This window comes from Bufo bufo, chromosome 1 (genome assembly GCF_905171765.1).
Source record: "Bufo bufo chromosome 1, aBufBuf1.1, whole genome shotgun sequence".
Taxonomy (NCBI): domain Eukaryota; kingdom Metazoa; phylum Chordata; class Amphibia; order Anura; family Bufonidae; genus Bufo; species Bufo bufo.
The window spans coordinates 445,940,430-445,956,949 of NC_053389.1; the positions used below are offsets into that span (position 1 = coordinate 445,940,430).

A 16,520-nucleotide genomic window follows, 5' to 3' on the forward strand; every position below is an offset into this window, starting at 1 on the left:
TCTGCAGCTTGCGGACAAGAATAGGCATTTCCATAGGGGTGCCGGGCGGGTGTGTTGCGGATCCGCAATTTTCGGGTCCGCAACACACCACACGGACGTGTGAATGGAGCCTAAGACCTCGTTCACACTGCAGTGTTTGGTCAGTGATTTCCATCAGTGATTTGTGAGCCAAAGCCAGAAGTGAAGCCTTCCCAGAGATAAGGTATAAGGGAAAGATCTGCACCTGCTCTGTGTTTAGAGCCGCACCTGGTTTTGGCTCAAAATCACTGATGGAAATCACTGACCAAACACTGACGTGTGAACGAGGTCTAACACTGTCCAGCCAGTGCTGACGGCAGCACACCCTGTTTTCAAGGGGAATTTTAAAGTCCAGTTCTCAATTTATTGATAAATCTTCAGGAGGAATAGTACAATGCAGAGTTCTAAGAAAATATGCTAAAGAATTGTCATTTTATGTATTTATCCAGTGCTGCCACTCCAGCTCACGCCTATGTGTTTACAGGCTGCAGCCATGACTGCATTATATATAGTGCCATATACCACTGAGGTCAGTGATTGGCTGCAGCAGTCATGTGCTGTATTTACAGAAAAAACACAGTAGAGAACCGGAGCACCAGCGCAGGAAAGGATGGGGAAAGTAGTGAATATATGTTATTTTCTTATTTTAACATATTTAGGGGCTTTGGAGAGATTTTCACATTAGTCAGACAATCCCTTTAACTTCAGGTTCATCTTGTTCCGCTGATCTTTTTGTATTTGAGGCTTTATCGTCATCAACGACCCTCTAGTAAAAAGAGTTTAGTTTTCAGGGATTCTGCAGGCTTTTTCATAAAATTGCCTTTATGGTTGTTTTTATGTGGCTGTAATAGAGGCACATTCTTTCATCCATATTACAGCTGCAACACCTGTAGCTCCCATGGCTCGGGCTGAGATCACCGCAGGATTGTATAATGATCTAATTCAATTCACTTCATCTGCGGGAGTCCAAGTCTGACCCTACAGTGTCAGTGTAATATACCGGAGCAAACCGTTGTAACAGACTATATTCTCGCTGTGTTCACTGTGCAACCGAGATCTGGACCTTATTGATTTACACACAGTGAAGTAATACCCAGACTGACCGATAAAATCCAAACTATATCAAGTGGTAATATCAGGACTAGAATATCATCAAAATATTATTCTATGCACACTGCTACAACTTGCAATCTGCTTCTGATCTGTCACCCATTCATTCATTTGGTTCTTGGTAAGTGCTCATGCACACGAGCGTGTGTGCTCCGTGTCCGTATTGCAGACCGCAAACAGCAGGTCCATAATATACTGGCACTGGCTGGATGCAATCCGCAAGATACGGAGTGGAGGCACGGATTGGAAGTGAATGGGTCCGCATCCTCAAATGGCGTGCACTTGACCAGTAACCATGCATTGCGGACTGCTATTTGCAGTCCGTAGCCTGGGTGCACACGCTCGTGTACATAAGACCTAAATCAACAATATATTTAAAAAATGATCAGATAGTAATGACCATTGAATGAGAATGTAAGAGCATGCTGCTGGGAAAGAGGTTGGTGACTCAGTGACAGGGCCCATTTTCTTTGTGATGACATTATTGCTAGACTTGAGTCACATACTTTAATGTTCAATTATTATTAATATAAAAAATAAGGGAGCACAGAACATGCACATCATGTTCGTACTTAAGCCTCATGCACACGTCCGTGGAACACGGACCGTGAGATACCGGCCTGGATTCCTGCTGAGTGCAGGAGCGCACGGCGTCATTGGTTGCTATGACGCCGTGCGCCAGCTGCTGTACAGTATACACTCGTATTATCTATACGAGTGTATTACTGTACAGCAGCGGGGGCACAAAGCGCACGGCGTCATAGCAACCAATGACGCCGTGCGCTCCTGCACTCAGCAGGAATCCAGGCCGGTATCTCACGGTCCGTGTTCCACGGACGTGTGCATGAGGCTTTATAGATACATTTTAGTGTAAAGACTTTTGATGGGAATAGACTTTCTGTGTTACCAAACCTAAAGCCAAGAAAAAAGTCAATCTCACTTTCCATAAAGTATACAGTGTCCAGAAATCCCATGTCCAGGCGGAAGGGGACACACTGGAATTGTTACTTTTGTGCTTGAAATCATTAGTGTAAGTGAGACCACATTGAAGCATTACCCCAGTTGGTTTCAGGTTCACCCAGCCTTTAGTTAATTCACTCTGCTATGAGAAAAACCTGGGTTTATTGATATCCCAAAATTTGCTTTTATGGGTACCAAGGTAGGTTACAGGAAAACTCCTCATAACGGTCTTTTCCATTTCCAGCTATGGCTGCGTTAAGGACGAGTTTGTATGGAGCAGCAGTCGGGCTCCTAACATTTATCAGATATCCTGTGGATAGGTAATGAATGTTTCTTGTGATAGAACCCCCTTCAAAAATATTCTCCACTTTGATTAGCCCTTAAGGATACTTTCACACTTGCGGCAGAGTGATCCGGCAGGCAGTTCCATCGCCGGAACTGCCTGCCAGATCAGGAAATCTGCATGCAAACGGACAACATTTGTAGATGGATCTGGATTCCAATGCATTGCAAGAACGGATCCGTCACTCCGTTTGTCACACGGACAAACGGATCCGTTTCTGTTGCGCAGACCAGAAGGGCGGATTCGGCATTGCAGTGTTTTTAATGCCGGATCCGGCACTAATACATTAATGCCGGATCCGGCATTCCGGCAAGTGTTCCTGAATTTTGGCCGGAGATAAAACCGTGGCATGCTGCGGTATTATCTCCGTCCTGAAAAGCCAAAACGACTGCACTGAAGACATCCCGATGCATCCTGAACAGATTCCTCTCCATTCAGAATGCATTAGGGTAAAACTGATCTGTTCTTTTCCGGTATAGAGCCCCTAGGACGGAACTCAGCGCCGGAAAAGAAAAAGGCAAGTGTGAAAGTACCCTAAGGCAGCAGTCTACTTCTCAGAAACCATGCATTGACCAGTACATTGTCATGTTAGTAAAGTAGCAAGCTTTTCATTCATTTTTACGATGTTTCAATGTTCTTTTTATTCTTTGAAATGTCTAGAAGAAGCAGCCTTGTCATTTCACCAGAGAGTACATAGGTATCCCACTACTCCTGTGAGGCCACCATAAGCTATCCTCGTTCCTGTTCTGGAGAGGTAGCCACACCTCAGCAATGCATATGGCCAAAATCCTCTTAATCCAGCACTCTATAAAATCAGATGAAACTGTTTTCCAAAATATTGAGGTCATTGTAGCACAGGTGTAGAGTTTTCATTATTTCCTGAGTCCTTACCTAGAAACTCAATGACATAATCGGATATTTTATGGGAAACACTGAAGTCTTGTTTGCTTTCATTGAATGATCATGTACAGTCTCCCTATATCAGATAGATGAGAAGAATGTTCCATGTGAAAGTAAATAGTGGAACAATTGAAAATTGGAAATAGTCACAGTATATACTCTTGAGCCTGAAAATTCAGTTGCAAGGGTAACCATGCCGCTTCATACCATGCATACATTTAGTTTGGGTGCTCCATCCCCATAAGTAGAGGGATGAATATCTGTATAGGCTTCTCGTAAGAGGGGCACCCGCTCAGAATGACACAGAGCAGGGATCAGCAACCCCAGGACTTGAGCTGTTCTGAAACTACGGCTCCCAGAATCCTCCTTTTACTTCTGTGGGAGTTATAAGAACAGACAAGTAAGTTTGCATGCTGGGAGTTGTAGTTTCACAGCAGCTGGAGTGCTGAAGGTTGCTGATCCCTGACATAGACCTTTGCGGTTGAACAAAATAGTTGTTTATTAAAGGGGTTGTCAGAGTGTTTAATACTGATAACCTATCCTCAGGATAAGTCATCAGTAAATGAACGGTTGGGGTCCAACTCCTGGCACCCATGCCAATCATTTGCTCGAAGAGACCTCTTCCTAGGCCAGGAATGTCATGTTCATTGGTCTCATGGCCTAGGTGCAGCTCAGTCCCTTCCAAGTAATGTATATTAGAAATTTTTCATTTAAAGGATAACTGTCATTATTTATTTTTTTGCTAAAGTGTAGGGCAAGTGATAGTTAACAATTTTGCAATAGACTTTATTTAGCCAAAACGTTTATTTTTGGTATAAAACGGGCTAAAATGGCCCTTAGCAGCACTCTGCAAAAGAGCGTTGCTAAGGGCCATCCGTCTCCGATAAGACAAGGGGAGACGGGCTGTGCAGACGCTGTGCTTCTGCCTCGTGCTTCCCTGGGAGACAGAAGGCTGGGCACAGGAGTCTTAGGAGTTAAAATTACATTTATATTCCCCCTTTCTATGCAATCTAATGCTCCGTCACATTCACTGACCTGCGATCGCTGTGATAATAATTTATGAATCAGCAGCCGGAAGTAGAAGCACTGTGAGCCGGCGGCTGCTTCATGAATTATTATCACAGGGATCGCTTAACATTGTAAGCCACCTTCAAAGGCTATGGACACATTTGTATCAATAATTTTTTATTGAATGTGATAAAAGATCATTTTTCAAATTTGTTTCTGTAAAAATTCTCAACCATTTAAAGCATTTACCTTTTGTAGCCTGTATGTTTTCACATAGAATGCTAGCTGCTCAGTCTGGCTCAGGGTGAAATCAGATGAGCTTCCTGATGGGTCAGGCTAGAGTCCTTATCTCTGTTCTTTAAGGCCAAATTAAAAGGTGGATTTAGACGAGCTAATTATCGGGCAGATTATCAGGAATTCTCGTTCCCTACAATCTGCCTGTGTAAATGTGCCGCTGTTCACCCGATGAACGAGCGTTTTGCTCGTTCATCGTGTGATCCTGTCGTTCGTGCAGGCACACCAGTCATCATTTCTGGGCAGTAGATCATGCTGTCTAAACAGTGATCTGCTGCCCAGAAAGAATGATTCTGTATGAGGACGAGGGATCACTATAGCAATTACTTGTCCTCATACTGTGAAGGAGATCTCTGCATGTAACACATGGGCTATGTTATCTGCACTGTAGGTTAGGTGACCTGAACTCACAGCATCGTTGATGCCTATATTTTCTAATTGTTCCTCCTGCTCCACTTTGGTTCTCCTCTATCTTTCTACTTTCATGCTGATCTATATTTTTTATCAAACTTCTCCTTCAGTTTATTGTTTTTGATGTTTAATAATACAGTTGCATCATAAATTGTAGCATGAGGACCAATACACATATTTCGGAGATGATTGTTTGCAATCTATTGAATTCCAATCACTTGCAATGGAGTGCACTCAAGTGCATGCTTTAGACATGATGTCCAGAGATGATGTGGGAGAACCCTTTGATGCTGGCAGCATTTTGGCAGATATGCTACCATCCACGCACCTCTAATAGGTGGTGCGATGGGGGGCTATTCCTTCAGGCAGCAAAAAAACAAACAAACACAACATTCTTCCCTCCCAGAGGGATTTCTCATTCTTGGATTACTGTATAGTTCACCACTATGTGGGTTTCAACTCACTCATGCCCTTGTGTTTCGAAGTTTACATCTTTCCTTATGTCCCTGGCATGTATTAGGCGAGTGACCTTGTTGTAGCAATCACAGCATATACTGATATTGACCATACAATCATACGCTAAGCTAAGCCCACATCTGATAGATAAGTCTATCTCAATGGGCTCTGACATGGTTTTGTAACTTTTTCAGTCTGGTGAGCAACAACAAATCTTCATCTGAAGTCCACAGAAATGTCCTTTGTTTGTGCCATGATATACTTCCACAAACATGTTGTGAAGATCAGACTTTGATACAGTATATCCCCGTTCTTTAAATAAAGCAGGTTGCCCACTCAAATCTACTTGTCATCCAAATGACTCAAAACTCCAGTTTCATCTTCAAATTATCTACTAATCTGAAAGGTTCACATACTTTTGGAATTCAAGAACATGTGATATTGGATCATTTTCCTCAATAAATAAATGACCAGTTCTAATATTCAGACTCATTTGTGTGATCAGGTTATCGTTATCTACTGAAAATCTGGTGTAGTTTTAGGAGTGCACAATGAATCCCTATCTATTCTAGTAAATTTCTTATTTACAGTGGGGGCCACCTTATCACATGTATAGTGTACTTGGGGTATTCAGCTGGGTTTGCAGTGTGTTGACCAGGAACTGTGCTTTTCCATGCCACTGGACACTGCAAAAAATGTATACTGCTAGATATACACTCACCTAAAGAATTATTAGGAACACCATACTAATACGGTGTTGGACCCCCTTTTGCCTTCAGAACTGCCTTAATTCTACGTGACATTGATTCAACAAGGTGCTGATAGCATTCTTTAGAAATGTTGGCCCATATTGATAGGATAGCATCTTGCAGTTGATGGAGATTTGAGGGATGCACATCCAGGGCACGAAGCTCCCGTTCCACCACATCCCAAAGATGCTCTATTGGGTTGAGATCTGGTGACTGTGGGGGCCATTTTAGTACAGTGAACTCATTGTCATGTTCAAGAAACCATTTGAAATGATTGGAGCTTTGTGACATGGTGCATTATCCTGCTGGAAGTAGCCATCAGAGGATGGATACATGTTCTCATTCTGTTTGCGCCAAATTCGGACTCTACCATTTGAATGTCTCAACAGAAATCGAGACTCATCAGACCAGGCAACATTTTTCCAGTCTTCAACAGCCTCTTTTTCCAATTTGTAGTGGAGATGAGTGGTACCCGGTGGGGTCTTCTGCTGTTGTAGCCCATCCGCCTCAAGGTTGTGCGTGTTGTGGCTTCACAAATGCTTTGCTGCATACCTTCGTTGTAACGAGTGGTTATTTCAGTCAATATTGCTCTTCTATCAGCTTGAATCAGTCGGCCCATTCTCCTCTGACCTCTAGCATCCACAAGGCATCTTTGCCCACAGGACTGCCGCATACTGGATGTTTTTCCCTTTTCACACCATTCTTTGTAAACCCTAGAAATGGTTGTGCGTGAAAATCCCAGTAACTGAGTAGATTGTGAAATACTCAGACCGGCCCGTCTGGCACCAACAGCCATGCCACGCTCAAAATTGCTTAAATCACCTTTCTTTCCCATTCTGACATTCAGTTTGGAGTTCAGGAGATTGTCTTGACCAGGACCACCCCCCTAAATGCATTGAAGCAACTGCCATGTGATTGGTTGACTAGATAATTGCATTAATGAGAAATAGAACAGGTGTTCCTAATAATTCTTTAGGTGAGTGTATGTTCTATTTCATAGTGACAGGTATATTTGAAGTGTTCAGCAGTACGGTATACAGTTGCTGATACCTACATCAAATAAATACCACAATGACTAGATAGAATAGAGCATAATGAGGGAGATGTACCAAAAGTGGTTTAAAGGAAAACTGGCTTAGTTGCCCATCTATTCATTTTTTTAGAGCTCCTTTGAAAAATGAAAGGTGGAATCTGGTTTTCCTTTACACCAATTTTGATAAATCTCCTCCAATGTGTATATTGTCAGCTCTGATTTATGTGTACTCCTTCCTGTATATTATTACATAAGATGTTTGATTGGCTGTAGGCTTAGGGTACATCTGTACGGCAATTTTATGTTGTGGCCAAGTATCACAGTGTAGCGGGTCTGCCATAGGAATGAATGGGGTCACAGGGTTTTCTGCGTCCGCAAACCGCTAATTGCTAAAAATCCAGCGGACATGGTCGCGGCCAAAATCACGATGTAGACGTACCCTTAGTCTTTCCTATATTTTCCACTGGGTGGTGCTGCAGGAATTCCTACCTTGTGTTGATTTCCCAGCACGACGCCTCACAAATATAATAGGAGGAAGTCCTGATATAGAACATTTTTACAGCTTGAGCACAATAGAAACACTGAGGATGCTCTGGACGGAAACATTACCAGAACTGCATATGGAAAGATCAGCCTGACTATGTTGTTATTCTGGTGTATTGCCTGCGTTTTGTGGGTTTATTATCAGTGTTATTAGTGCCCGCTGCTGAAGCTATACAGGAGTGAAGAGCATCTGCAGCAGTGTGACAGTCATCTCAAGCATTTCTCAACAGGAACTGTCATTCGGATGGTGCAGTTATTTTCGTGTCTACACGTACCACATCCTGCATATATGTGCAGACTGAAAATGTTTTATTGTCTTGTAGACAGATTGTGTATGCCTTTCATTAAAGCAAATCTGTCTCCTCAACACAATACACTTAAAACATCATATTCTTAATTTTTTTTTCCCACTGAAAACACATTTAAATGGCTTTATTCACATTTCTGTTGCACCTCTTAATCACTTTGATGCATCTTATGCCAGCACAGGGGCGTTGCTAGGGTCTCAAAAGATCCGGGGCCCAAGCACCAATGCATATGGCTCAATTCTTTAAGGGTATTTTCACACTTGCGGCAGGACGGATCCGACAGGCTGTTCACCATGTCGGATCCGTCCTGCGGCTGTTTCGCCGTGCCCCCGGGCCGCCGCTCCGTCCCCATTGACTATAATGGGGATGGGGGCGGAGCTCCGGCGCAGCACGGCGGTGCACGGCTTAAGGCCGCCGGACTAAAATTACTGCATGTCAGGTTTTTTAGTCCGGCGGCTTTCTCCGTGCACCGCCGGAGCTCCGCCCCCATCCCCATTATAGTCAATGGGGACGCAGCGGGGGCACGGCGAACAGCCACAGGACGGATCCGACATGGTAAACAGCATGTCGGATCTGTCCTGCCGCAAGTGTGAAACTAGCCTTAGTTGAACAACCGCATTCCCCCCCCCCAGCAAACACTGGCATGGAAGACATTTTACTGTACTTGCTATACCTCTCACATGCAGGGCCTCCCAGGTGACGTCTCCTCTGATATAGATCTTCTCTGTCATCATCTTCTCCATTCGGTCCGGACACTTCTCTCAGCCATGCCTCGTCTCTGCAGAGTGTGACGCACAGACATCTTAGCTTCCCTACTTTTCTGTACCCCCAAATACTATCCTGAAGAAAAATGAGTGCCCCCCCATAGTAACAGTACTCTGCATAGTCCCACCAATGGTAATTCCCTTCTAGAATGCTCTCATTAGTAATACTGCCCCCCTACGTGACCCAACAGTGAAAAGAAGAGCCCTCCAGTATTAATAATACCCTCACAGAGCCCCCCAGTAGAAATAAAGCCCCATATTATTCCCCCAGTGGTAATAAAGCTCTCTACTGACCCCTCAGTAGTAATAAGACCCCCATAGTGCTCTTAGTAGAAATAACGCGGATCCCTCCTATAGAGCCCCCAGTAGTAATAAGAACGCCTAATGTCCCCTGGATTTAAAATGCCCCCACAGTTCCCCCAGTATTTATACTGCCCCCTACTGTTATAATGCTTGCCCTGAAGTGCCCTAAGTATTTATAATGCCACCTGCAGTGCCCCCTGTAGTTATATCACCCCCTACTTTTATAATGCTCGCCCTAAAGCGCCCCAAGTATTTATAATGCCGCCTGTAGTTCCCCCTGTAGTTATATTCCTCGGTTTAGTATCCTCAGAAATGATAATACCTCCGCTATACAGTCCCATGTAAATAACACTATTTCCCTCCCTCAGCCATAGAGTCCCATATAAATACCATCACACCATCTCTCCAGCCCCCTCCAATTTACAGTCCCATGTAAATAACATCCCTCTCTATCTACAGCCCCCTCCCAAATACAGTCCCATGTAAATAACATCACACCATCTCTCCTGCCCTTTCCAACATACAGTCCCATGTAAATAACATCACCCCCTCCCCAGCCGCCTTCAACATGCAGTCCCATGTAAATAACATCACCTCCTCAATTTTCAATCCCATATAAATAACATCACTCCCTCCCCCAGACACCTTAAACATACAGTCCCATGTAAATAACATTAGCCTTTAACACTTAATCCCATGTAAATAATATCACTCCCTCCCACAGCTGCCTTCAACATGCAGTCCCATATAAATAACATTACCCCTCAACATACAGTCCCATGTAAATAACATAACCCTGCCCGTCACCTCCAACATGCATTGCCATGTCAATAACATCACTCCACCCCACTGTCCCATGTAAATAACATCCCTCCCTTCAGCCCTAACATACAGTCCCAGTTAAATAACTACAACTCCCAACGTTGCTCTGCCTCTCCCTTCACTTACCTCTCCTCATGTAGCAGACCTCACCTCGGCTTCTTCCCCAGACTTCTCTTTACTGCTGAACCCTCCTCTCCTGCACTGGTCACATGATGGTGATATCATAGCAGGTCCTTTTCAGCTACTGCATTTAGAACTTATCACAGGTCCTTCAGCTCTTGCAGTGCATTAGATTCAAAATACAGTTATATATCTAACAGGCAGGCAGGACATTCAGGGCCTGGGACAAAACATCAGGGGCCCAGGCCCCGAATGTTTTGACCTAGCAACACCCTTGTGCCAGCATATTTTTTTAAGACTTGAAGCTAATAAAAACCTTACATAAAAACTGCTTAGATATAGAAAGCAGTCATGCAGGAATGTTTTCCAATGGTGCAGTCCCATACGGATAAAGTGACCCAACAGTTATTAGCAGCCTTTGTGCAGTACTGTAATAGGGAACTATGGCTACTGTACATATGCTTGAGGCATAGAGGTTAGTTCTGATGAACACATCAAAACGAATGTACTACGGAGGACAGAGCTTTCCATCTCACACATATATTGGCTCAAAAGACAATAATCAGTTTTAGCGAGAGAGGTGTCACAGAAGAAACATACAGAGATAAGGAAGTGCGCAGCTAGGACTGGGGCAAATGTAAGAGTCCAGATATCCTGTGGGGTGTTTTCCAGTTTCCTGCCTGCAACTTACAGAAAAACCGGAACTAGAAGTAAAAGCAAAACCAAGGCTTTATCACATAGTCTGTTCCTGTCTAATAGCTTTAAATCACCAAAGATAAACAATTGGCCCGGGGTCTGAACAAAGAATGCTTCAATGGCCATCGTATATATGAACCGAATACCTTTTTACTTGAACTACAACAATTTAAGCCCCTGCATACCCCCCTGCTCCTTTTTTAAGAATAAGGGTGACATTTTTTGCCTTCCAAAACCACGTTTAAATCTACATGTCTGATGTTTTGTGCAAAATGTCAGGTGTATGTTTCTTTTTAGCATTGCAAATTATGGGAGTCAATAGCAGACGTACACAAACTTAAAGAGGACCTTTCACTGGTCCTAACATTACAATATTATTACCTGGCAGTATAGGGCTTTATTAGGAGATGTCAGGCTGCTTGGCTGCTCCGTTACCCCACTGTGTGACCCATTCACTTTTGCATCGGTACAGGGAGGAGGAGACGGCTGGGTTTCTCAATGGGCGTCTTCTTCTCCCTGGCTGTGAGCGGTCCAATCATCGCGGAGAGCGTCACAGCTGGTGAGAAGGTTAGTTTTTTTTTTTCTCCATAGCTGTGATGTGCTCAGCTGCGATTGGGTCAGTAATGTTAGGACCAGTGAAAGGTCCTCTATTACTGATGACCTCTGGATAGGTCATCAGTATCTGATCGGCGGGGGTCTGACACCCACTGATCAACTGTCTTGAGAAGGCACTGGCACTCCTGTGAGCACCGCTTTCTCGCAGCTTACCAAGCACAGCGCCGTACATTGTATAGCGGCTGTGCTTGGAATTGCAGTTCAGCTGCATTCACTTGAATGGGGCTGAACTGCTCCTAGGCCACGTCAACGATACCCATGATGTAACTGGGCTACGAGAAGCAGAGAGAAAACTGCGGCATTCACAGGAGCACCAGTGCCTTCTCAAACAGCTGATCTGTGGGGGTCCCAGGTGTCAGACCCCACCGATCAGATACTGAGGGCCTATCCTGAGGATAGTAAATGAAGAGAGGTAACAGGCTTGACAAAGGCTGGGATACAGCCAAAAGTTGCTGCTTGACTTTATGGCACACTTTCTGTAAAGTCCGTCCAATAAAGGATTCACTGGAGATGCTGCCGTTACCTCTCTTCATTTACTATACGGTCGACTGCTGAGGATCTGCGGTCTTGGCTCGGGTGTTGCATTACCGGTGTGGCCATTTATGTCCGTGGGTGCTGCTCTACAAACACTTTTGTCTACTATCCTGAGGATAGGTCATCAGTATCAAAATCTCGGAAAACCCCTTTAAGTATACATGTAAACCTAGCCCTAAAGGGGTTTTCCCAGACTTTAGAACCGATGACCTGTCCTGTAAGTTTGTGTACGTCATCAGTTCTAAAGTCTTGGAAAACCCCAGTATTATTGTGTATTTCATTATGCAAGATACAGGACTGTAGGTGGTGTTATTGCATATAGCTTGTAAGGGCCATAAGAACTCCCTTCCAGTCACAGAAGCAGGCATCCCATACTGCCGTTGTATGTATGCTGTATGAGAATGGGGTATCAACCTGAAACCACATACATTTTTTTTTAGCTACTCCTGACAAAAATCAGCATAGGATGAGCCGTCTGGTTCATTACACACATCACCAGATCTATTGCACGCTTGAGTAATGCTGTTAGTCAGAGCTGAATGTGCATGAGCATTCGGCCACAAAGCAGGGGGTCCAATGTTCTTCACCCATTTTTTTGGGTGTGATGTGAAAACCTGCAGCTATAGACTTGCTGTGTTACTAATCAGGGTTGTTACTCATAAACCTTAATGCAGCAGCGGCTCCAAATACAACACTGTAATCGTCTAAGTATTTTAAATTTCAGCAACCACACTTTGTTTCACATTTACCATGACAGCTGACCAGATAACCAGATATTCAGCTTTATGATTACATCAGCAAGACTGAGCTGCACGCTGTCCCTTCACATCGATGTTACTGAACACATAGCAAAATCTGATCAGAACAATGACAGGTTTGGTCAATCTGCATAGCATGCTGCACGAGCCTGCCACCAAGTGTTGGAATGGCAGACAGCATTCTACTTGTGCACTGCAAGGATGTATGTAGTCAGAACAGGCCTATGACAAGTATGACCAGGGAGACTTTGCATGGTTTCATATTGGTTATAATGAATATGGTTTAATTGCAACCATTATTTTTCATACAAACTAAAGAATGTCTATTGGACTTACAGGGTGGATCATGTTAGGTTGGAACTGAAAATGTTATTAGTGTTCCCTCCCCATATAGTAGTTCATTTAACGGTGGTCTGCTTAGAGAATAAGTGTCCCATTTCCTTCTTGTAGGTATGGAGAGTGCAATCACTCTGTGGCAGTTTCTGTTGCAATTGCTCCTTGATCAAAAACACGAGCATCTTATCTGCTGGACATCCAATGATGGTGAATTCAAGCTGCTCAAGGCTGAGGAGGTGGCCAAGCTATGGGGACTGCGGAAGAATAAAACAAACATGAACTATGACAAGCTAAGCCGTGCTCTCAGATACTATTATGATAAGGTATGAGCATGTGTTGGGAAACATCATATAAATTGCTTTAATAACTTATTGTATGCCAGCAAGACAGTAGAAAATACAGTAATCCTGCATATTATTTTAGCAAACCTGTGAACTTACTTTTCTTCTCATGTACTTCTGGTATCTTTCTTGTGCTGGATGTAAATGATTATGGACATTGTAAACACGTTGAGAATAGTCTGGCATATACATTAGCTAATGAGTACGGTATACCATAATACTCATTGATTAATATAAGAAATTCTCTCCCCATCCCAATTGGTCTGATGGATTCCTAAAACTATAGTATGAAATAGCCGTCTACGTCTAAAACAGGAGTAGACCTGGCATGAGGGGGGAAAAGTAAGATTGCACCGCAACTAACCTTTGCGCCGCAATCTGCTCCAGAAATACACCTAATATAGGCGTATTTCTGGATAATTAATGACCCCCATAATGTTTTTGAATACATATAATCTGTCAGTGTAATGCATCAGCACCTCACAGAGTGCTGATGGGCAGAGAGAGGGAGCCCTCCGACTGTCGATAGATGCCATGGTCACTATTGACCAGGATCGGTTTTCTCTGACACTGGCCATTACAGCAGGTGCCCAGCTATCATTTACAGACAGTCTGTTGCAGCTCCTGTGCCTTGCCACTCATTCATGACATACCTGTACATCATGGTGCCTTAAAGCGGTAATTGAAGATTACACAGGTACGCAGGTGATTTTTCATCATGGTAAGCAGATTGGCAAATGTATTGGGCAATGGATGACTTGCCTGTGCCAACTATTTGTTAAAATGGTGATGGCTGAAAATTGCAAATTTTGGCACAAAACGGCACATGCCAGTAAACTAGCATACAAGAATGTCACATTCCCCCTCATCTCATTTAAGACAAATTTATTAAATTAAAGAATGCAACACAAAGAATAGTCTAGCGCGCCCTAGCTCACCTGGTTTTGGTTTCCTAGCTCAACAAGGCATGGCTTAGGATGCAAGTGTCCACCAAAATTTCTGCAGAGTAAGCCAACCAATAGTTTGTGTAAAGTTAGAAAAAAAAATGTCTAGCCATGTGTCAAATATATCTCTTGGCAGGTGCCTCTTGTTTCCTTGAGCTTGATTTGATTGTGCGAGTGAAAATGCATAATTTTTTTTTTTTAACCTAATTAACAATTCATTATTTGTATCTTTCTTCCAGAACATTATCAAAAAAGTTATTGGCCAGAAGTTTGTCTATAAGTTTGTGTCCTTTCCAGAAATCTTGAAAATGGACCCTCACACTGTAGAGATGAGCAGGGATAGCCTTTTGCTGCAGGACAGTGATTGCAAGATCCCAAGTGATCTCCATGAGAGGCACAAGCAAACCTTATCAGCCCTGAAGAGTGCTAGCCGCAATGAGTATATAAACTCAGGATTATATTCCTCCTTCACCATAAATTCATTGCAACACCAAACTGACAACTACAAGATTATTAAACGTGAAATGATTGAAGAGGAAGAGGAGGAGCTTCAAGAGGAAGATGATGAGGAAGAAGAAGAAGAAAGACCAGAAGCCAAAAGTCCTATCGAGGAAGTCAGGACTGTTATAAGATTTGTTACAAACAAAATGGACAAAGAAACTGTCCGGCCTGTAATTTCACTGCCTTCTACTTCAGAATCGGCAGCTGCCTCAGCCTTTTTATCATCAACCTGGTCTGCTAAAGGGTCTCCTCATGTGTCACCAAATGCAGCTAGTGTTTCTTCTTCACCACATTCATCACGATCCCCTTCTCTGTCCCCTAATCTGCCAATAGAGCAAAGGAGCTTCTTTGTAGATTATCCTGATACCATGGAACCATTAAACCTCTCATCAGGGTCTAAATCAAAGCTTTCCTGTTATCCCCCAAAAGCCAAGAAGCCGAAAGGCCTGGAAATATGTTCTCCACCTCTTCTCCTTTCCAGTACTGATATTGGCTCAATTGCCCTAAACAGCCCAGCACTTCCTTCAGGATCTTTGACACCAGCCTTTTTTACTGCTCAGGTAAAATGCTGTCAACAGTGCAACAAAGCATGACTTAACAAAAGACCTCTACAATTTAAAGCCATGTAAAATAATTAAAAAACAAAGGTAGTTAAAGAAGTGAAATTCACTAATCATCATATTGAAATGTAATGAAGAGCAAACGAAAAGTAGTAAAAGGTTTCCAGAGTGTCAGGTGTTACCTGGGAGGGTTTTGGCCCAGAGGGAAATCCACTCTTAACTGCTCCATGAGATCAGCGAGGAAAATAGTTTAGTGATGGTTGTCTTGATTTGCCTTCCATTCATTTCCCTTCAGAATCTATGCTCTTAAAAGTATTATCTGAGATTTTGATTGGACAGGTCATTAATATCAGATTGGCAGGGGTGCGACCCTTGGCACCCCACCGGTGAGCTGTTTGAAGAGGCTGTTCCCCTTCCACTGATGTTCATCAATCCCGTTGAGTATCAAACACAGCCACTATCCAACGGATGGAGCTGTGCTTGGTAAGTTCAAGGAGGCCCTGGCGCACACAGGAGCACTGAATTATTCTTTTGTGTCCCAATCTGTTCACCAGAAGGCAAAGAAAAACAGCTCTGCATGCAAATGATAAATAAGGCTCCGTATACCAGGGCTCGACAAATCCCGGGCACCAGGTCGCCATGGCGACCAGGAATTTGGTCCTGGCGCTTGGGTATTTGTCAGCCCATTTTCAAAGATGCGCTTTCGGCGCGCACCATGGTTTCCTGAGCCGGCACAGTGGAGGAGGAGTCCCTCCCTCCCCACTGTGCGCGGCTGCCGCTGGCCACTAAGAACAGAGTAGGAGGAGGAGCAGGGGAGGGACTGTGGCCACTGCGCCACCAATATCCCGGCCCCTATGACTGCACGCTGTGATCCGCGCGATTAACCCCTCAGTTGAGGGGTTATTCGCGCGGATCACAGCGTCCTGTCAGAGGTCGGGTGCCGGGAATGTTCTTCAATCTCGACTCTCTGCATTGGTGGCAGTGGGCAGTTCCGATCGGAGTCCCAGCAGTGTAATGCTGGGGCTCCGATCGGTTACCATGGCAGCCAGGACGCTACTGAAGTCCTGGCTGCGATGGTATGTTAGTAAGCAGC

At 43.9% G+C, this 16,520-nt stretch overlaps 1 protein-coding gene across 2 annotated transcripts in view; it reads left to right on the plus strand.

The window, feature by feature from the left end:
• ELK3 (ETS transcription factor ELK3) overlaps positions 1–16,520 on the plus strand; it is a 107,063-nt gene that overhangs the window by 86,117 nt on the left and 4,426 nt on the right. For both annotated transcript variants that reach the window (XM_040408162.1, XM_040408171.1), the window contains exons 2-3: positions 13,196–13,404; positions 14,606–15,427. In XM_040408162.1, the coding sequence (XP_040264096.1) occupies positions 13,196–13,404; positions 14,606–15,427 (1,031 nt within the window). The remainder of the gene's footprint in view (positions 1–13,195; positions 13,405–14,605; positions 15,428–16,520) is intronic.